The sequence below is a fragment of the Cibotium barometz genome, chromosome 28, assembly GCF_041138505.1.
Source record: "Cibotium barometz isolate CiBa-2024 chromosome 28, ASM4113850v1, whole genome shotgun sequence".
Classification (NCBI taxonomy): domain Eukaryota; kingdom Viridiplantae; phylum Streptophyta; class Polypodiopsida; order Cyatheales; family Cibotiaceae; genus Cibotium; species Cibotium barometz.
Window position 1 is genome coordinate 23,729,257 of NC_141073.1, and position 23,170 is coordinate 23,752,426.

At 43.6% G+C, this 23,170-nt stretch overlaps 1 protein-coding gene across 5 annotated transcripts in view; it reads left to right on the forward strand.

Annotated features, from left to right (window-relative positions):
* The first annotated feature begins 3,670 nt into the window (after window positions 1-3,670).
* The window catches only part of LOC147622664 (uncharacterized), a 111,832-nt gene continuing 92,332 nt past the window's right edge, over window positions 3,671-23,170 (forward strand). For 2 of the 5 annotated variants that reach the window (XM_086822231.1, XM_086822232.1), the window contains exons 1-5: window positions 3,671-4,087; window positions 4,446-4,584; window positions 5,161-5,839; window positions 5,907-5,991; window positions 7,525-7,612. In XM_086822231.1, the coding sequence (XP_086678357.1) occupies window positions 4,076-4,087; window positions 4,446-4,584; window positions 5,161-5,839; window positions 5,907-5,991; window positions 7,525-7,612 (1,003 nt within the window). In that variant the 5' untranslated portion in view covers window positions 3,671-4,075. The other 3 variants (XM_086822234.1, XM_086822233.1, XM_086822235.1) reach the window with 3 other exon arrangements.

A 23,170-nucleotide genomic window follows, 5' to 3' on the forward strand; every position in this document is an offset into this window, starting at 1 on the left:
TGCAAGTTATTTTGGAAGGTAGTTTTTTCTTTAGACTAGCTTTTGCTTATAGCTTTGTCCTCAGTGACCAATGCTATTATCTTTTGCTTGTAGCAATGAAGTATTATCTTTTGATTATAGCTTTATTAAAGAGCAATGTTATTATCTTTTTCTTGTAGCTTTGTTAAAGAACAGTGTTATTATCTTCTATTTTATCTTATCTAATGATTGTAATCCTACCTTCTTTATTTAATAAAAATGCTATTAAATTCCTTGTCATATTATTATAGAAAGACCCAATAAATTTAAATTTGAAAACTTACCCTTTATATAAAACTTCACCATATAAATTACCCCTTCGAGATGTTTTTTCTTCTTCATTTTTATTAAAATTAAAAACCCCTTATGTTTGCATACTTTTGGTGATTTATGGGGAAATACAACACCTTTGGTTAAACTCTCATTCTTAAGTTTTAAATATGAATGACCTTTATAGTGGAGCTTTAAAAGTGTATATAAAGATGGAACTAGCTAGAGAGAGAGAGAGAGAGAGAGAGAGAGAGAGAGAGAGAGAGAGAGAGAGAGAGAGAGAGAGAGAGATGAAACATAAGTACTTATATAAATCTCTAACAAGATTGAAGCTTGGTGACCATGAAATTAGAAAAAGAGGAACTGCTAAAGATTAGATGTATTAATATTGACATGGGGAGTGATTAGTACAATGCAAATTTAAGAGAGAAAAGAGATCACTTTAATGTTAATAAGGAGTTAAGGACATTGTTTTCAAGTACTTTCTTAGTATAAATGGATAGTACAAGCCCATGTTAATGTTAATAAGGAGTTAAGTACATTGTTTTCAAGTAATTTCTTAGTATAAATGGATAGTACAAGTCTTCTAGGCAAGAACCTTTTTTTTGGAACAAAAGTTGTGCTTCCAAAGCTTTTGAGATGGTGACATAAAGGTGGTTGGAAGGTTATGCCCGTATACACCTTTTTCACTTTAAATAAAGAATGTTGTGAGATGGTGACATAAAGGTGGTTGGAAGGTTATGCCCATATACACCTTTTTCACTTTAAATAAAGAATGTTTTGAGATGGTGACATAAAGGTGGTTGGAAGGTTATGACCATATCCACCTTTTTTCACATTATGTGAAGAATGTTTTTAACATCACCAACTTAGATAAATACATTAAGTAACTTTTAACACTACCAGCATATATAAAAACATCATGTATTCTATGTGTCAATGATTAATCTCTTTCTTTCTAGAATAAATTTTAATGTTATTTCCCTTGCCATTGTTTTATTCTTTGAGTATAGACTACCTAATTACTAGTTTCTACTTGAAAGTTTTTGAAAAAGAAATTAAAATACCAAATTAAACGCTTTGATATAATCTTAAAAAATACAAAAGTATTAATATTATATAATTGGGTAAAGACACGTGCTTTTCATTATGTATGTAAGCATGCTTTTATTAACTTTTAAGCTAATAAAAGCATGTCTTTCTTTGTTTCACGAGACCATGTATTGCTTTTATTAGCTTTTATGTGTAGTATATGCTTTTCTTCACAACCATGTTCTGCTTTACTTTAAGGGTTCTACTTTACATTAGATTCATGAAGTGGTTAGAGACAGTACTTTATAAACCTCTATTTATACAATTAATGTGGTAAGCGTGATATAATGGTTTACATAATTTCAAGAGGAGTGTTCTTGTTGCATCATAAATTGTGGTTGTATCGACATCATAAAACATGAATGTTTTCTATTGAAATACATGGAGTTATATAATTGATTGTCATACATGCTATAAAATACATTGATCCATGTATTTTTTAGTGATGACCATTTTTTAATACACATCTCATATTTAGAAGTCCTCTCTCTCAAACAAAAACAAGTATGTTATCAATGATCTTAAAGAAGCAATGGACATTGCAACCATTATTTTGCACCAAACATGTGTTAGTACATCAAATACTGATATTTGGTAGCTTTTCAAAGTGGTTTGGCATATAAAGGAAAATGTAGACTTAGTGAACAACATCCCACCTTGGGGCTATTTAGAAAGCTTATATATTGTGTGGTTTTGAAGAGTATTAATAAAGCCTAGTGCTTCTGAATCTTGGCCTCATAAAATGACCTCTCTTTTTTTTTGGGGGGGGGGAATATATATATATATATATATAAAAGATGTCTATAAGATGCTGGTGGAATCCAATCCTAAAGGTCAAGAGACATGTCTAATAGCAAAGAAAGGGAGAAGATCCTAGAGGGTAAAATTTATCCTAAGAGAGCCTTGTTTTCTATCATCAAAGAGTTGGGTTAACTTTCCTATTGGTCACAGCTTGTATATTTGAGGGGTTGAACTGTTGGGCTATACTCAATTTTAAAATGACGTCTCTTTCTTCACTAATCTATATTCCCAAATCATATAAACATATCGCTTACATAATTAAATTTCTATGAATTTATATCTACATAAAATTTAATAAAAACCCTTATGATGAAGTCACATGCTATCTTACATATTTTTGTGAACCACCCAAGAATTGTGTCTATGTAAGACTAACTAAAAGACCTTGATAATTTATGTATACATATCAATCCCTAATTTTATGTTGGTGGCTATATTGAAGAAGTAGCTTAACCTTGACACGTCTAGATGAAATGACTAAAAAGCTTCCGTTAGTGTCTTTATCTTATAAAAGGTAGTCGCAAGTTGGAACCTATGGTTGCTTTTAAATTTTGAAAAGACTTACAATGCTCCCATTTTGCTAGGTAAAAAGAAAGGGAGCAACTTCATATTATTAAAGAAAGGCCTATGCTGAATTATAAGGCTACATAGAGTTCTCCTTTATGACATTATAGCCCCTTACTACTCCAATATTTGTATGGAGCAAGCATAGCATGCTCTATTTCAATGCATTTTTTTGAGGTGTTATGTATATTATTTCATGTGACGTATGTAGTGACACCATGGATGTAGCTCGAGTCATCTAAGGGGATCGCTAAAACACCTCTAAGTGTAATCTCCACTTCTTACAAGTTAGATAATGCATACTATTGTGGACACAACACTTAAACACCTAGTGTTATTAATAGAGAAGCTTTAAATATACGTGTAGTAGCATTTAGTAGATGTGGAGTAAATGTGTTGATGCAAGGGCTAGAAGGTATAGACTTTGTTTTGTTTAAGAGTGGGTAGATGGATATGAATAACCCGAATGCTTGTCACTTTACAATTTTATGTGCCTACTTGTGTGTGTGTGTGTGTGTGTGGATATGATGTCATGAGATGCTAAGGTAGTATATGGTGTGTCGAATATGCTCTAATGGCAAGTAACAATAAGATAAATTTGATAGAGGTTTAATAATCATGTATACATCTTAGTTCCCAATCTTAGGTTGGTAATAATAGTAAATAAGTAGCTTGAACTTGATAAGTCTACTTGAAATTACTAAAACACAAAAGGTGCTTTGTGTTTATGTCTTTGTTAAAGGTAGTGGCAAGTTGGAAGCTTGGGACATCCCTTTTCAGTTTTGAAAAAGACTTACAAAATGGTCCCAGTTTTCTAGGCACCAAAAAGAAAGGGAGTGGCTTCTTATCATTAGAAAAGGGGCTACAATGAAGTATAAGGCTACATGGAGTTGTCCTTTAAGACATTGTAGCCCTCTTTTACTCCATCGTTGTGGAGCAAGCATAGTAACTTTCATTGCATACTTTTTTTACAGTTAATGTATCTGTCTCCATGCGATATGTAGTGAAACCTCTTGTCTGCAAGAAATCACACAAATACATTCGAGTGCAATCTTTGCTTCTTACACTTTGCCCTTGCGGGAGAGAGTGCAATCTTTATTTCTTACGCTCTGTACAATTATACCCTAGCTTTGAACTTACATGTTGAATGTGTTGGATGTGCCCATGCAAGTGTTCAGAGCCGAGAAGGTATAGGATTTGTTATGTGCAGGGGATCATGATAGCAGATACACTCGCCACTTTACGTTTTCACACACAGGGGGGATCATGATAGCAGATACACTCGCCTCTTTACATTTTCACAGAGGGGCACGCAAGCACATACTTGTGTATGGATGCCAAGGTAATAAGGTTTGCTTTATATGGTTTAATATATATGCTTTAATGGGGTGGGCTTTGATTAATGAAGCATTTACGATACTTGAGGGAGGAGGGACTTTTAAGGGCATGTGAATAAATAAATAAGGGTATTTAGAGGGAAGGGGGTGGAGAGGTGTGTAATGAGTGCGCCCACCACCCAAACTTTTCTCTAGGCTCGCGCATGCTACTGGAGCAGCAGCTGCCACCACCATCGCCGCGTGCTGCTGCAAACCGCCCTCCTTATAATCACAATTTGCATATCCCAATAATATTATTCATCAAGTGCACAAGCAAGAATACTGAAAGCTTCTGCGGAAAGAGAGAACTAATACCTACTGCAGCATCACTGCGCAGCAGCTATGGCGGCCGAGCAAGATCGGAAGAGTTCAAGTAAATCCATCATTCTGCACCCGCTGGCAGACCTATCATCATCTTATCCTCCACTATTTGTAAGCGATCTCAAGCAGAACTTTATTCACGGTAAGATAATCTCTCTCTCTCTCTCTCTCTCTCTCTCTCTCTCTCTCTCTCTCTACGCACCCGCCGTGCATGCATAAGTATACCTGCCTTCTGTAGCATGCATGCAGTACCTGCTCCGCTTCATAAAACCTCTCGTTCCAACGCGCGCATCTATGTGTAAATACTAATTTCTGACCAAACACACATGCGTTTTGATGTGTTTGAGTCTGATTATTACCGTTGACCAAAATCCATGCATCTTAAGGTGCTCTAATATAGATCATTTCAGCGGTCTATCCATCACTACTTCTGCATTAGCATAACCTTTATCAATGGTGTTATTAAGAAGAGCAAATAAATGAAATTAGCATGTGCCAGATTATCTACAATGGGTTCTTCGTCTTGCCCTTCACAAGCATTTTATTGATGACTGATTTATTATGTTCTTTTTGGTGCTATATTTCCTCAAGCTTTTCAAAATGGGTATTTATTCATTGTATTGTCATGTGATGTTTCATCTTCTCTCCTTCCTCTTCCTTTGTAATTGTATACTTTAAGCTTCCTGCTTAGACTTACAGAAATGATGTTTTTGGACAGGTAAGGGCAAGTCCACAGTCAAGTTTCATGCAATTCGCAAGCAAATCATACAAGCTTTACCAAGTTCACCATCACCTGGGCCTGCCACATTCGTGATCCGTTGTTTGGAAGCCCTAACACTCATCGAGGCCCCTTACAATGAAGGCCTTGGTCACCTTCTAACATCTGCACTCAACCGTGTGAGCATGGAAAGCCGGTCCCCCCAAGATTCATCCCTGGCGAAAAAGCTTGCTGCACTACTCATCTGCACTGCTTTGAAAGGAGAGAGAAATTTGGATGACCGGATTATTGTCAAAATAGTTGAGATTTTTGATGTTCAAGTATCAGATGTGGCGGAGGCTTTGGACTTCTGGGAGGATGATAAAACGTTACAAGCAGAGGAATTTATTGAGCCGCTTGTCCTGAACTTGATCAAGAAACACTCATACAACAGTGCTACATCATTGATAAAGCATCTTCGTTTGCACCGATATGCTTCTCATGATTTTCTTGCCAGTATGATCAATGCTGGGGACCTGCAATTGGCAGGACAATGGGCATCACACCTTGGGAAAGATATGATCTGCTTCCTTGTACAGCATTGTACAAACATCGGCATGTTCAAGGCAGCATACAAATATGTTCAGCACTATCAGCTCAGCAACACATTTCCTGATGCTCGCCACCTTTACAAAAAAAGGTGAGTGTCCTTGCTCTTTTGTACTCAAGCATTAATATTCACATGTTGACAACTACTATCTTTACAGCTCCTTGCCTACAGTTCTGGTGAAAGGGCTATGGGATAGGGCAGGGTCAGTCCCCGATGAAGAGCTTCACCTACCAGAATACTTGGTAATCATCCTAACATAGTTTGAGTGGTACTCATTCCGATGTTTGGCTTCCCCTTTTGTAACAACATGTTTGGAACATATGTATACGCTTTCTTGCTTACATGTTTGCATCCATCTTTGATTGCTCTTTCAATTCTGTGTGTGTATGTGTGTGTTTTTTTTGTTGAGTCGACCTGGGTACTATGTGTACATAACTTCCTTCTATGATTGTGCTAATAAACAACCTGAGAATATTTTGTCCACTTGCTGCAATCCATGAGGCATGTTCGTACTGACCTGCCATAACAATCTCTTTGTATGAATGCATGATGTAACCACATAACATATCTATCAGATTCCATGATAGCTAGCTGGCTGCATTAATTGCAAATACAAGATGCCATTGTACAACGATAACTTTCTTACAGGAAGAATAAAACCAAGAACCTTGCTATAGTGCATTTGTACAGGTCTTCCAAGCTCAACCGATTATACAACTTAGGATACCATATGATGTATCTTATTCTAGGCTACAACTTAGGAATACAACTTTCCTTAAAGCACCTTGGTTAAGATTGTTCAAGGTGTCATTATGTCATACCTTTCAGAATTTGCATTAGGATACGGAAAGTTATCATTCAAAATCTCATGTTGAACAAGTGCATGGGTATAGCCTTGTATGTTAAAGTTTATATATTCCATAGGTGTCTCGAAGCCGAGTTTCTATGCGTGAGGGTGCCTTTATTGTGAGGGCGGCAGGGCTGGTCGGTCCATTCTATGGATAAGGATATAATAAATCCTGCCAACCAATGACCATTTGGCCGCTTAGGATGGAGGTCAGTGTGGGTGAGTTGTATTTTGCATCTTTGATTTGACATTTTTTACACAAACTGCTCACTACAGGGCAGATCGAGGTGTTATGAGCTTAGATAATACTTAATGTTCCTCATGTCTTGGTTGTGAATACAGGGCTCCTCCACATCTGCGATTCCGAATAGAAAGAGTTTTTGCAGTTGATAGATTTTTTTTTTCCGACTAGCCTTAGGCCCAAGATTCTCCCATAGTTACCGTTTTTCACACCACCGTAGGTGCTCACCTGAAGGCACTTTTTTATCCGTGACATAGGCAATGCTGTCAAGGAAGCACCTCGTGGGGTTTTGAACCCAGGACGTCCAGGTCCTAGACAAACACCTTCACCACTTGAGCTATCACCTCATTGGCGAGTGCCTATTCTTTTCAGAGGCTTTTTAGAGACTTACTTTGGCTTATCTGGTTTTTTTTGTAGTATGGAACGGGACTTCTATTAAGTATGAACAAAACAATACATAAAAATGGGCAAAGGCGTGTCAATAGTATGCATAGTGTATTGATTTCTTGAGCATTGGCTCTTGTGTTGTTTTAATCAATTAATAGTAGCCTTTTCATTAGAAATAAAAAAATCAAACTTTCATGCATACAAGCCATTGCAAGCATGGGCAGTTGCAATAGAAAAGTTTGATCAGTTTCAAATATTTGATAGTTCACGATTTGGGGTTTTGATGTTTCTTCTGGACAGGAGAAAGTCTCCTTGCAAGGTGAAAGTCATGGAAATGCTGCAGGAATTAGTGATCTTACCTTGACAGCATGTAATCTGCTTTGTCCTGGTAAGTGAGTTCTTATGGGTAAAATGACCCATTGTTGTAGTAATGTTTGCATAGTATGTTCTAACATATGCAATAAACTATGTGGCTGCAGTAGTTTCTTTAGCATAAGGGCAGAAAAATAACTGTTTATAACACACTCAGTACATAATTCACACAGACGCGCGCGCACACACACTAGCGTGCGTACATGCTCTCTCTCTCTTTTTTTTCTTTTTTTTTCTTTTTTTGGGGGGGGGGGGTAAAATCACTATTCTGCTACTTTACTTTACAGAGAGAGGCACCCTCATGAGTGTTTCTCATTAACTCACCAAGCTAAAAACTTTGGAAAAACAAATCTAGATGTATCTAGGTGTTGAAGCTGATGGGGCAACAATATAAGTTTTGGCACAATGATTGACGAAAGTAGTAATACTTGTCAATCAAGGGTGACTGGAAAGCCAATCGAGAAATGTGTACTAGGAAATCTGGTAGTCAAAGAGATAAACTATGCAAGAAATCTTGGGTGTCAATACCGCACCATAGCAAGTGCTGGATGGGCTCATTAGAGCATGAACACCTTGAGCATTGAGAAGTAGTAATCTTTCTTTTTGCCAAAGTTTTACTAAAAGGGAGTACTCCTGCAATACATCTCTAGAAGAATACTCGCTGTTTTATTGGCATCTTGCTTTTTCATACTTTTTGCGAAGTTTGTTTCCACCATTTTGCAAACTTACTCATATACCATGACATGTTTGTGTCACCGAAGCATCAAAATATAGGTTGCTGAAATGCAAAACGCAATGTGTACGCGTGTAAAAAAAAGAAAAGAAAAGTGGCATGGCGTTGATGATGTGGTGATGGTGACATGGCAGTGAGATGTGGCAAGAAAGTAGCGCAAGGTCAGCTTACAAAAGCTAGCATCATTCCAAGCTTGTAAGGTGACCTTGCTTTGCTTCCCTGTTACATGTCAGTGCCATGTCATTAGCGTCACGCCACCTTTTTTTTTCTGGGACACGCGCACGTTGCGTTTTGCATATAAGTAACTTGTATTTTGATGCTTCGGTGACATTTGCATGCTTTGAGAACCAAGGCCGTGGAACGATTGATATGTAGACTCTTGCTCTTGTGATCTACGGACTCTCTCTCTCTCTCTCTCTCTCTCTCACACACACACACACACATTTTTTTTGTAAAAAAGTTCTCTATTACCAAAAAATAATATACATGGGGAGGATGTACTTCAGAGAGAAGTCATCCAAGGAAGAAAGCTAAAAAGACTTCAAACTGTGGGATGTCAATTGCCTCTAGCTATCGATAGTCATGTAGGGATTGGCGAAGATTGGTACGAAAGAAAGCATAAGGATCTAGAGAAGGCTTTCAAAACATAGTATGGTTCGTAGCCTTCCACAAATAGTCTAGAGTGCCCGATATCTCATCCAAACGATGATAGTGTCAAATCCAACCATGCAAGATGGTTGAACACCAAAAATCCAGAAGGGTTTTCCTCCTTTGAATGATGGAAAACGTCCTCGGAGGTTGTGAGTCGGTGCTTGCATGAAATTTCTGGACTCTGTGCAATGCCAACAGACTCTGCATGTCATCCACATCTACAACATCTATCACTGGAGATATGTTATTTTGCCAAAAAAGTAAAAACTAGAAGTATTCCCACAAGGCATCTCCATAAGAATAGACGCTATTTGTGTCAAATCCCCATAGATCTCCTCGTAGAACGCTCCTGGTATGAGACTCAAAACCTGCAAACAAACAAACAAACAAGAAGGGGGTGCAGGCCTTACTCACCTCCCAACCACGACAGCTGTGGGCAAGCCCACAGACTTGGCTGTCCCAACCGAGCCACGAGCTGAGCTAACTAGGTTGACGTACCGACCAATCTCTACCTTGCGACGTCCCATACCGCCACGAAGTTACCCTCACGGGCCTCGAGACTGCTGCTGGCCTCGACTGTGTAAAGCAGGTGCACGTTTGCACTAGATCTAGGCTTCAGACCATAGAGCTCTCACAAAACATGCGAGACTCTATATAACTAATGACTAACCTTGGCCACCCTCTTATAGGCGCTTGGCGGGCGTTCACACTTTTGTGCCCGCCCGTCCATACTTGGGTGCCCGCCTGTTAGTCTATCCCTAACTCAACTCGCCAATCAGCCTGCCTAGCTCCAAGCTTCCCCAAACCTCGAAGCTAGTCTTGTGTGCATGTAGTACATAGTAGATACACACTGTGCACATGACATACTCCCCTTCCTATAAGAGCTCACTCCTGAGCTCACTAAAAAGCCAGGGTAATCTCTCTGAAGAGTAGTCAATGTCTCCCATGTAGCGTCCTCCTCAACACGATCCTTCCACTTGATCTTGTATTCCGTGATAAGCATATTACGCAATCTTCTTTCACGAAATCCAAGAATCTTTTCAGGTTCGTGTGGAACAAATGTCAGGTCTTCGACATCTATGATTTCTTGAGGAGTAACTAACTCCAGTACTTCCTTGAGTCTACTGACATGAAATACAGGATTAAGTTTCACATGAGAAGGCAAATCCAATTCATATGCAATTGAACCAATCCGTCGTGTAATACGAAATGGTCTACAGTATCTAGGGGATAATTTTGGAGATCGACCTGTCCGTAAAGTTTCGGAATCTTTCGGAACTCACAAATATACCATCGTTCCTTCAGAGTACTCTCTGGGTGAACGATGTCTATTAGAATAAAATCTGTCTCGGTCTTGAGTACTTCTAATAGATTCCTTCGCAACTTGTAACATTTCTTGCATATCTTGCAAAAAATTACGTGCTGCATCATGCTGAAGTCCTGAGAATCCCACTGTAACAGGTGATCGAGATTGAAAACTATACATAAGCATGAAAGGACTAAAACCTGTACTCGTATGCTTAGTATTGTTATATGCAAATTCTAACAGGTGATCGAGGTTGAAAACCATACATAAGCATGAAAGGACTAAAACCTGTACTCGTATGCTTAGTACTGTTATATGCAAATTCTAACATAGGAAGATAATGCTTCCATGAACTTTGTCTTTTGGATACATATGCTCGAAGCATATCCTCCAAAATCTGATTCACTCTTTCAGTCTGGCCATCAGATTGAGGATGATCTGAGAAACTCAAATTCAAAGTTGTTTCCAACTTCTCAAAAACAAGTTTCCAAAAATCACTCGTAAACTTAGAGTCCCTATCACTGACTATGTCCCGCGGTAACCCGTACAGTCTAAACAATTGCTCGATAAACTGCCTTGCGAATTGCGTAGCTGTAATAGTTTTCTGGGTCGGTAAAAATCTAGCCATTTTTGTCAAGCGATCTACCACAACCCAAATAGAATCGTAGCCTTGATGTGTTCTTGGCATTTCGGTAATAAAATCCATGGAAATACTTTCCCATTTATTACCTGGGATTCGCAAAGGATGCAACAACCCAGCCTGTCTAAAGCGTTCAGCTTTATTAGCTTGACAAACTTGACACTTGAGAACATAATCTTCTACATACCCTTTCATCTTTGGCCAATAAAAGGTGTGTTTCACTAATGATAGTGTCCTGTGTACCCCAGGATGTCCAGCAGAAGAGGCGTCGTGACACTCCTTAAGAATCTTGGACCTAATGTCCGGGATTTGTGGTACATAAATTTTGTCATTACGGAATAGTAAACCATTCCGAATCATCCACTGGCCTCCTGCAGCCTGGATGGTAGGCTGTTCAGTCATCAAGTCTTGGTCAATCAATGAGCTCTCGTCCTAGATCTTTTGCCAAAATGGACCAAAATAACTATCAGTCCTGCAAAGCTCTCTTAATGACTGAAATAATGCAGTAGAAATCTCGGTGAACGACAAAGTATTCACCTCTCTAATTCGACTAAGCGCATCTGCAACACTATTCATGGACCCTTTCCGATAACGAATCTCAAAATCAAAATCTTGCATTAACTCAGTCCAACGAGCTTTCCTTCCTCTCAAATCATCCGCATAACAACTATGCGCCCAATCATGCTAGTGCCAGAGCAGAGTTCTGGACCCAGGTTACGGATGCATTGCCAGAGGCCGCACATTGGTGTGTCGGGGGAGACTTCAACATGCTTGAGGACCCGGCCGATAGGGTGGAAGGCAGTCATGTTATAGTGCACGGCACGAAGCTTGCAGCTTGGGACCGGTTTTGCATGTCACTGAGGATCACTGATGCATGGCAGCATGGGGCCTTCTCCCGCTCTCAGGACAGTCTTAGTTTCTCTCGGGAGATCGCCGGCAGGGAGGGACTAATCTATCACGGATTGATCGCTTTTATGTGGGCGACTGGTTAGGGGAGCGAGGGGGCTCCGTCGGCATTCTCGCTGGCACCTCATTTTCAGATCATGCGCCAATTATTTTGACATTGGAGGAGAGGACATGGGAGCCCAGCTTGCAGTTGAGGATCCCAGAGAGGGTACTTGCAGATCCCAGTCTTGCTGAGGACATTGAGAGGATCTGGCATGATAGTCAGTACTCTGACCAGGATGCAGCAGGCCAGTGTACCCAGGGACTCATCGAGCTTAGCTCTTTTCTGCACGCTGCAGCTTTGACACGGCTGGGAGTGATTCGCGAGCGGGAGCATTGGCTGAGACGCAGCCTTGCTTCGCTACAGCGCCTTCAGGAGCAGCAGCCTGCATGTGAGTGGGTGGTGTCACAGCTGAGCCAGGCACGCCAGGAGGTTAGAGAGGCAGAGGAGCAGAGACATGAGTTTTACTATCGTCGCCAGGCCTCTCAGTGGACGCAGCTTGGTGATAGAGTGACTGGCGAGTTTTTTGAGATCATTGGACCCCGCCATGCTCGAGCAGGAGTCCGTCAGCTTGGTAGACCGGATGGATCGGTAGCTACTGAGCCCGAGGAGATCAGAGCCATTGCCACTGCATTCTATAGAGACCTGCTTTCAGCAGAGCCAGCCACTGAGGATTGAGATGCTTGCAGACAGACTGTGTGGGCCCATGTGCAGAGGAGGGTCACAGATCGTATGCGTACAATTCTTGGTGCCCCTCTTTCAGAGATTGAGCTTGTCGAGGCCTTGAGGGTCCTGCCGCGACATAGTTGCCCAGGGGAGGACGGACTGACGCCGGCCTTTTTTATGCGCTATTGGGACCTTTTGGGGCTAGGCCTCCGCAGGGGCTTTCAGTATGTTCTGGACACTGGGGTGATGCCACAGAGCTTTTCAGAGGGCTTGATCTTTCTTATCCCCAAGGGGGAGGGAGTATCAGATGATATTCGGCATTGGAGGCCTATTACGATCCTCAATACTGTCTACAAGGTCTTAGCAAAGGCCTTGAGTTTGAGAATCCAGCCCTTCCTGGGGGAGTTGATTCATGCTACATCTTTACTTTCTGGGAGGCGACGGTTCGAGCTAGATTTCTTGGCGAGGACTTGGTCGTGATGCTTCTCGATTTTGAGAAGGCATACGATAGAGTTGATTGGGGTTTCTTAGAGGGCACTATGCTTCGCCTGGGCTTTGAGCCAGGATTGATCAGAGGGGTGGCGGCTCTGTATTCCACAGCTCGTAGCCAGGTTTTGATTGCAGGAGGATGGGGGCCGAGTTTTGAGCTGACCAGATCAGTCCGTCAGGGGTGTCCCCTCGCCCCTTTTCCTTTTCTCTTCTTTGCGGAGGCTATGAGCATGTATTTGACGGCAGAGGAGGTTGGTTTGAGAGGACTCCAGCTCCCAGTCCGGGGGGAGGACCTGCTCGATGCTGAGTTTGCAGACGACACGGGCTTATTTTTGCATGGCCAAGAGGCCAATCTTCTTCGGGCAGAGCAGTCGCTCCAGGTTTTTAGTGCAGCTTCGGGAGCATTGATCAATTGGCGCAAGACAGTGGCCTTTTGGATCAGCAGCGCTCCCACTCCGGCATGGAGCCCGGACCCCGGTTTTAGATGGATTCCTCCTGGCACAGCAGGGTGGTATTTGGGATGCCAGATTGGACTAGATTTGTCACCTGAGCAGCAGATTGCCCCGCTTCTTCTGAGCATTCGGAAGAAGCTTTTGTATTGGAGTACAGCTCGACTATCCTTGGCTGGGAGGGTGGTGGTGGCAAATTAGGTGCTGTTAGCGACCATGTGGTACATTACGTCTTGCTGGATCTTCTCGAGCTCTTGCATCAGCCAGGTACAGAGGCTGATCAGGAACTTTCTTTGGTCTGGGCGGGACGGTCAGTCAGCCCGGGCAAAGGTTGCATGGGCAGTTATTACACTTCCGCTGGCTTGGGGAGGCTTGGGCATTATAGATCCAGTTGATCAGAGTAGAGCCTTATTGGGGAAGCTTATTGTTCGGGGGCTGCTTCCAGGTGCTGAGCCTTGGAAAGAGCTTCTCTTGCAGCGGCTGCAAGCTCGGGCTCCCCCAGCAGGGGGTACTTGGGCACCAGAGATGCGCTGGATCTTCATAGAGATGAGGAGGACAGGCCTCAGTAGAGGATGGGAGGAGAGATTTGCTTTGAGCATCCTGAGAGCTTGGGAGCTGCTGAGACCGGGGCTCTCTCAGCGACCTACTTCTTGTGTTGAGGAGCGGGCCAGATAGCCGCTCATCTGGAGCCCAGCGGTTCACACAGAACAGGGTCATATGCTGGGTTCTCGGCCTCGTCTAGCGTGGGGACCTTTAGTGGCAGGCCCAGCACGTAGTTTTGGAGACTGGCAGGCCTTCTGTAGTCTCCCAGAGGAGATCCAGGTGGAGAGGCTGAGTCACTTCAGAGGGGGGTTGATTATGAGGGATGATATTAAGGAGGCACTCACAGAGGAGTGGTTCACGCCTTTCGAGCAAGTGACCCCACGATGGATGGGAGCCTTTACACAGTTGGAGATCCTGATTGCTGTCAGAGCTTGCACTAAGGATGGCAGATGCCTCTACTATGAGATTCAGGATGAGGGCAGACTTCAGAGAGTGGAGATGGAGTCGCCTTTGGTTGCAGAGTGCACCTTTCAGAGGATACGGGTTGTGGCCGCCGCTTCTCAGAAGTGGCATATTGACCCCGACCCTACTGATGTGCTCCCGGATTGGCGCATATGGGCATATGCAGTGCGCCCCTTGGCCCGGCTACAGTGGGACCCTGGGGAGTACGAGTGGCATGATCCTTATGCATCCCTTGAGGCCACAGAGATTACCTTTTTCCAGTATACTGTTCGGCTGGGACGGCATATTTTGACGGCGAGGAGGATGGTCTCTCCAGCTGCTGCAGCGGGGCATTGGCGGCTACAGGGACTCTCACAGGAGTTCCTGGAGGATTTTTGGGCTCGGCTCTGGGCTAGTCGACAGGCCCACAGGATCTCGACTTTGCAGTGGCTGTTCGCCCACAAGGACTCAGCAGTTGGCACCTGGCTTGTTTACAGCGATCTTCCGGCGGCCTGCGTTCGATGCGGCCACCCTATGGAGACACAGAGACATTGCCTTTGGGATTGCCCTCAGGCGCAACAGATTTGGCTGCGGATGCTGCGTATTCTGTCCCCCCTCTCTCCAGAGGGTATGTGTACGTGGGGTGCCGCTGCTTGGTCGACTTCGTCAGGGCCTGCTATGGGCTATGAGATGGAGCAGGACAGTCAGGCCATCAGATTCATTAGGGGCCAGCCTCGCCTGGTTCCGGCACCGGATTTCTCGTCCGCCAGCTGGACACAGGAGAGGGATTTACGATGGGAGCTCGTCAGCAGCCTCACCATCTGGTTCACCTGGAGGGCCCGGTGTTTCACGGCCTTTGAGGGGAGACTGGAGCCACCAGCAGAGACTGTACGGGGGATTTGGCAGGAGTTGATCCACACCCTGCGAGGACAGTATGACCGCATCCCGGATGAGGCGATCTTGCGGCGCCAGGCTTTTCACACCACCTAGCACAGAGTCCCCTTGTACACCTTACACACGGGATCCCCCCGTTGGCATTACAGGCCACCTGTTTGGCTTGTCCCCTCCCCCTATTGTATGATTTAGCCCTCAGTCCTCTGTACTGATGCTTGTATTTTGCAGCACCTAGGGAGAGTCTCCCGGGCTGCCTTGCTATATTCACTGCTTTGTTTCTCTTATGAGCAGGAGAGATCTTTTGTAGCCCTACGGGCGTTTTTTATTTAACTAATGAAAGTATCTTTTCTCGGAAAAAAAAAGATACGAGCTGAATGAATGGCCTCGTCCAAAGTTTTGCATTTGTTATTTTTAACCTGTAACCGATATGAGTCTGGTAAACCAGCTACGAAGAACCCCATAAGAGTAGTGGGATCCATCTTTGTAGCTTTCATCTGCAAGTCCCGAAACTTCTGGATGTAGACCTCATAAGTGAGGTGCTGCGAGGTCATGGTCAAAGATGAAAACCGGGCAACAACATCATAATCATCCTCTTTCTTGAGGAATTCTTTCTTGAAGACGTCTGGATGTAGACCTCATAAGTGAGGTGCTGCGAGGTCATGGTCAAAGATGAAAACCGGGCAACAACATCATAATCATCCTCTTTCTTGAGGAATTCTTTCTTGAAGACGTCTTCGAATTGTGCCCAAGTCATTGGCTTAGGGTTGAGTTCCTTCCACCAAAGCAAAGCTTTGCTGGACAGGAAACCTGTTGCTAACTGGATCTTCTGTCCATCATCATATGGATGAAACTGAAAGTGAACTTGCCACTTATGTAGCCACGTGTCCACGATCTCCTTGGTGCGCTGCTTTTGCTCGCCCCCAAACGGTTCCGGAGTAATATTGGGGCCTAAAGCAGAAGCCAAGGTATCCATACCCGATAAAGTAGAGAGGGTAGTGGTCAAGAGAGCGATGTAGTTCTTTAAAGCTTGCATCTGGGCTGCAATTTGTGCGTGACGTTCCGTTGAAGAAGCTTCGAGAGCTACTTTGAACTCTTGGAAATCTGATTTTGACACAAAATCGTCAAAAAGATCGGCATCGGTATCTTCCCTAGCCGGCAAGCCTTCGTGTTCCACAAGGGGCTCCAACTCTGATTCTTGGGTCGACATCGTGAAGAGGGTAAGGGGAGAGAAAATTCGATCTTTGCACAATAAAAGTGCAAGGGAACTTGAGAGCTTGAAAACTTGAGAGATGTGTGGCAAGAAGCCCACTTAAGGGGTTTATAAAGGTTTCCACAAAAACTAAAAGCCCCCAAAAGCTATCTTTAGCTTTTGCTTTGGTGTTTTTTAAATATTATATATATATATATATATATATTATATATATATATATTATATATAATATATATATTATATATTATATATATATATATATGGATATATATATTCTATTTGCTTAAAAAAAATAAAACACCTTGAAACCTTCGAACCTTGGAGGAGGGGGCTTTAAATTTAAAACACCTTGAAACCTTGGAGGAGGGGGTTTTAAACTTAAAAAAACTAAAAAAAAAAACGAAAGCCCAAAAAAGGCGTGTGCTTTCCTTGTTTTTTTTTTCTCTTTCCTCCTGGATTAGTGTTGCTGGCGTCACCCACCGGCTTTCCTGCCGGTGCCTTCGCGCCAGTCTGCGCCTGCGCGACAGTCCCTTGTAGGCCTGGCCACAAAGCCACATAGGCCTAAGCGCCTGCCTGGCCTGGCCTGGCCTGGCCTGGGCGCTCGCTTGGCCTGGCTTGGGGCTACCTGGGTTGGCTACGCAAGCCTGGCCACCTGGCTACATAGCCCTAGGCGCCTGGCCGCCTGTAGCTGCTGGTAGCCCAACTGCAACACCCGCCAGCGTGCAAACCCGCTAGCGAGTCCACCTCTCACACAAACGTACTCTCTCTCTCTCATTCGCGTTCAACCAAAAGCAAACCTGCTTTTTCTGTTTTCTCTCTCTGCAGTTCGTGCAACTGCACAAACGAATCTCTCCTCTTCTTTGCAAAGCAAACAACCCTACTTAGACTACCACCTCCCATCAACATGGGTTTCTTTGATGAAGAAAAACACATACTATTCTGAAAACAGCAGTATGCACAGAAAAAACAGCAAGCTTTTCAACACATACCTTTCTTCGACCTCATCTTCTCTACCTACCGACTTGCTCGTTCACGAGGTATGCTCTGATACCAGTGTCAAATCCCCACGGATCTCCTCGTGATCGTTCTTGGTACGAGACTCGAATCCTGCAAACAAACAAACAAACAAACAACAAGGGGGTGCAGGCCTGACTCACCTCCCAACCATGATAGCCGTGGGCAAGCCCAGAGTCTTGGTTGTCTCCACCGAGCCACGAGCTGAGCTAACTAGGTTGACGTACCGACCTACCACCACGAAGCTACCCTCGCGGGCCTCGAGATTGCTGCCGGCCTCGGCTGCATAAAGCAGGTGCACGTTTGCACTATATCCAGGCTCCAACTTCCAAGACCATAGAGCTCTCACAAACTCGCGAGACTCTCTATGTCCCAATAACTAACCTTGGCCACCCTTTTATAGGCTCTTGGCCGGTCATCCGGCGTCCACACTTGGGTGCCCGCCCGTCCATACTTGGATGCCCGCCCGTTAGTATATCCCTAACTCAGCTCGTCAATCAGCCTGCCTAGTTCCAAGCTTCCCCAAGCCTCGAAACTAGTCTTGCGTGCGTGTAGCACACGGTAGATACACACTGTGCACATGACAGTCTAGCTTTTTACTTTCAAAAGCAACAGGTCTACCATCTTGAAATAAAGCAGCCCTGATGGCATAGTCATTGACATCAGTTTCAAGAACATAAGGCCGACTAGGATAGGTGCTTCCTTGACTAGGATAGGCCTTTCAAAAGCAACAGGTCTACCATCTTGAAATAAAGCAGCCCCGATGGCATAGTCATTGACATCAGTTTCAAGAACATAAGGCCGACTAGGATAGGTGCTTCCTCGACTAGGATAGGCCGACTAGGATAGGTGCTTACTTGGGTGCCCGCCCGTTAGTATATCCCTAACTCAGCTTGTCAATCAGCCTACCTAGCTCCAAGCTTCCCCAAGCCTCGAAACTAGTCTTGCGTGCGTGTAGCACACGGTAGATACACACTGTGCATATGACAGTCTAGCTTTTTACTTTCAAAAGCAACAGGTCTACCATCTTGAAATAAAGCAGCCCCGATGGCATAGTCATTGACATCAGTTTCAAGAACATAAGGCCGGGTAATGCCAAGATAGGTGCTTCCTTGACTTTATCTTTCAAAAGTCTGAAGACCATATCCAAATCGTTATTCCAAGTGATAGGCTGATTTGACTTACGTCCACGACCTTTCAACAAGTCGGTCATCGGGAGTGTGAGTTGAGAGTACTCCCGCAGAGATTTCCGAAGAAAAACAACAAAACCAAGAAAAGAACGAAGTTGTTTCACTGTTCGTGGTATAGGCTAGTCCAGAACCTTCTGAACTCAGTCATGGTCAATGCTCAATCCATCTCTAGTGATCTTGTGTCCCAAGTAAATGATGTCTGTCATAAAAAACTCACATTTACTTAACTTAGCATATAGTCGATTCTGTCTTAAAATAGATAAGACAATCGTGAGGTGTCGAACATGATCCTCAAGAGTACGACTATATATCAAAATATCATCCAGGAACACCACCAGAAATTTTTCCAAATGTTCACAAAAAAGATCGTTCATCATTTGTTGGAAAGTGGTTGGAGCATTGGTTAACCCAAAAGGTAATACGAGAAACTCATAATGGCCATACCTAGTCCGAAAGGCAGTTCTTTCGACATGCCTTTCATGAATACGTATCTGGTGATAGCCAGTACGTAAATCTATCTTCGTGAAATATTTCGCTCCTGCTAACCGGTCAATCAGGTCATCTGATCTAGGGAGAGGATAACGGTTCTTAATTATCAGCTTGTTCAATCTCTTGTAATCTATACACATTCTCCAGGTGTTGTCCTTCTTTCTTCTAAGCAACACAGGTGCACCCCAAGGTGATTTACTTGGACGGATCTGGCCCATCCTCAAATAAACTTCGAGTTGTTTAGTCAACTCATCTTTCTCAGCTTGGCTCATCCTGTAAGGTGAAATACTAACAGGATGAGCACCAGGGATCAAGCCAATACGATGATCTACTGCCCATTCAGGTGGTAAACCCGATGGCAGTTCCTTAGGAAATACATCTTGAAACGAATCAAGTATCTTCTGTAATTCTTTGCTTTCAAATACACTTAATTCATTGACATCCATGGAAGGTATGAGAAATGAAGAAAGTGGAATCAATACACAATGTAAAGCAGTATACAAAGAAGAATCCATTATATTTTCAAAATCAACTGTATTTGCAGGAGGTCCCTGAGAGGGATGTATACAATCACCTAAAATACTATACTGGGTGTTCCTATGCTGAAAAGAAAAAATATGACTAGACTAATCTATCTAGACTTGAAGAGTCTTAAACCACTCAATCCCTAATAACAAGTCTACATGTTCTAGGTGCATAACGTAGCATTCCAGAGTATCTTTGTAGTCTTGAATCCGGATTGGTAGCATCTCCACCTTTCGATCCCATACTTGCCTTCTCGCAGGTAGGCGTACCTCATAGGTATGATCGCTGGGTGTCGTATCAAGACTCAATTTCTGCACAAGTTTATAGTTAACAAAATTGTGTGAGCTGCCAGGGTCTAGAAGAATGTGGATTCTATGGCCATTCACTTCTCCATAAACTCGGAGAAGATCATGCAAGCCAAAAACTTTAGAGTTTAACAAACAATCAGAACATGAACTAGCGCGAGAAAGTACAGTAACTGACGTACCTGTCAAAGACAACTGGTTAGCTGCCTTTGGCTTGGGTCCTGCGTTGGTCTTTGCACCCTTTTGCTTCGGGCACTCGTTGCGCATGTGTCCTTTTTCTTCGCAGATAAAACGTCCCTCCTTCTTGAGCTTCAAAGCTTTAAGGAGTCGTTTCTTCTTCGCTGTTGTCGAACTTGAATTCTTCGAAGGTTGGTCCGAAGACTTTCCTTCAGTCCTGTTAGCCATTGGTGCGGAGAACTTTCTTTTGTGCTTGTTCGCGTGCTCGGTAAAGGGTTTAGACTTGGAAGAGACCATTGTATCATTATAGATACGAGCTGAATGAATGGCCTCGTCCAATGTTTTGCATTTGTTATTTTTAACCTGTAAACGGTATGAGTCTGGTAAACCGGCTACGAAGAACCCGTGTCATGGCCCTGTGAAAATGGAACAACACAAGTGTGGGCATGGTGATTGCTGAGTCAGAATATTGAATGATTCACATGGGGGGTTCCCGGACAGAGTAATGATGTGTGGACATCCCTAGGTGTGAAGGGGGGAACTAGAACATTAAACTTTTAATGATTTATTAAAGTTGCCCCTAGGCCTTAGTGGCCCCTAGGGACTTTAATAACTTTTAAAGTGGGGGGGCCCTAGGATTATTATGGAGAGGGGGCCACTCCACTTTTGGAGTGTGTGCTTCTCTCTCCTCCCTCTCTCTCTTCTTTTTGGGAAAAAGAGAAACGTGGAGCAAAAGAGTGTTGGGAAGCGTGGAAAAGAAAGCAAGGAGTCGACTGCTGATTAGGGCTGCTGCTGATTTCTGTGTGCTGGAGCAGGCCGTACAGCAGCCGTACAGGTCTGTACGATAGCAAGTGCTGCTGTGGACAGAGGCGGCGCTGAGCTGTGGAACAGAGACAGGCTGCAACAGGCGGCTGCAGCTGCTGAACTCATGTAGTACAGGTTGTACGACTGCAAGTACAGTTCTGTACTTCTGCAGGTACACTGTACGGCCAGATCAGGTGCAAGTACAGGTGCTGGGCATCATTGTTGCAGGCGGCGCAGGCGACCAGCATCAAAACAGCAGGCGGCTACTATTGGCTGCGTAGGTACAGGTGTGTACAAGTGCTGGCGTATGCAAGGACAGCTCCTGGCACGTATCCCGAGGTAGTACAGACGGGTACGGGATTGTTTTTCGGTACTGTACAATCAAGTACAGCATAGAGTTGGATGCAAGGAGGAGGGTACAGACAAGTACATACACACGTGTGAAGCAGGGTTGTGGAAACAAGTGCCTGCAAGTACAGATTGGTACCGTTGCTTCCTCCAGTGCAAATACACGGGCTGATTTTGGTAAGCTCCGCATCTGTTCATCCATCTCTCTTTCTACTGCTTGATGTCTGTTGCAGATTTGAGCTATCTGGCCCCTTGTGAGAGGAGGGGTATGGCAGATTGACAAGGGTTGAGACAGAGGCTGGACAGTACATGTATGTATGAGCTGAGATGTTGAATCATGTGCTTGAGTTATGCCATGTATGCTCATGGCTGCCCTGCTTAGTGGTCTTGGCTGATCAGAGGGAGGCACAGTGTGTTAGTTGAGACACAGATCTGTGTGCGTGGATCCTCTGTGCTGAGAGGGATTGTGGGCCGTCAGATTGGACATACAGGTGTAATCTCTTGGCTGATTTTTGGTTATACTCAGCTTATACTCAGCCTTTCATACTTTTGGAATTGAATAAAGAAATACCGCAAGGGGCGCCAAGCTTTGGGGCCAACAAGTGTCGCTTTGTTTTCAGATTTGGGCACTCTAGCCCCAATCTTTTATGTTTTCATATCTAGACTACAAGTGGACGGGTGACTGCTAGTCTACCGCACTCTGGTTTCTATCAGAGGCCGGTTTCAAGGTTCTGTTGCCGGGACCAATCATCAACTTTCTGAAGGGGGTGAGCTTGTGGTTGCCTTGAAGAAAGCCATCACTGAAAAATTCAGCAACCATGTCTGATACAGAGGATGAGTACTTCTATCATGAAGAAGAAGAGCAAGAGACTTCTCCTGAGAGAGATGTATCTGAGGATATTCATGCAGGAGAACAGGCTGCAGATGTTGAGCCTTATGAGGATGTAACACAGCCAGAAGATGTGCTTGGTAAAGAGGATGATGATGCTCGGTTCAAAGATCGTTTGGCTGGTGTTATGGATGTATTTATGTAGCTCACACAGAGTGAGAGATTTGCTGAATTTATGAGATCCCGCACAGAGCCCGAGAAAAAGAAGAAGAAGGTTCGTTCTAAGAATCTTCCACAGGGTCATAGTAGTGCCATCCCATAGGAACCATCTTTTGGCCAGTTTCCGAACATGCAGCATGCTTATGGTGCAAACTCTCAGAGTTCCTTCTATGGACAGCCACCTATTCCTCATCAAAATATGCATCCAGGTTATTTTGGTGGTGGCTCGGTGTTTCAATCTATGACTGGGGGTTACCCTCAGGGATGCATGGGTATGCACGGTGTCGTGAAGTGTGCGGTACAGCCAGGAAAGTACGAAACTTCTAGCTGTGAGAGTGAATGTCAAATCCAACAAGGAATCTCACGCCAAAATTTTCCAAGGAGTATTGAACATCACTATTTCCAATGACAAATACATGAGTCAACTTGCCTCAATACATCCTTGAATTCATCCCGATGATTGCACAAAATTGCATGAAATCCTTTGAACCATTCACATGTGGGCATAACAGAGCCTTCCCATTTTTCCAATATACATGTGGCCAGTTACATCCATTACATCCAGTGCCCTCAAAACCATTATTTCGAGATGTACTTTATCACCTGAAAACCTGCCTTAATATTCTAACATCTCACAAGTAAAATATAGCATTTGGCATAGCTTTAACATGCTCATGAGATTTAGAAAATTCCATGGCTTGAATCC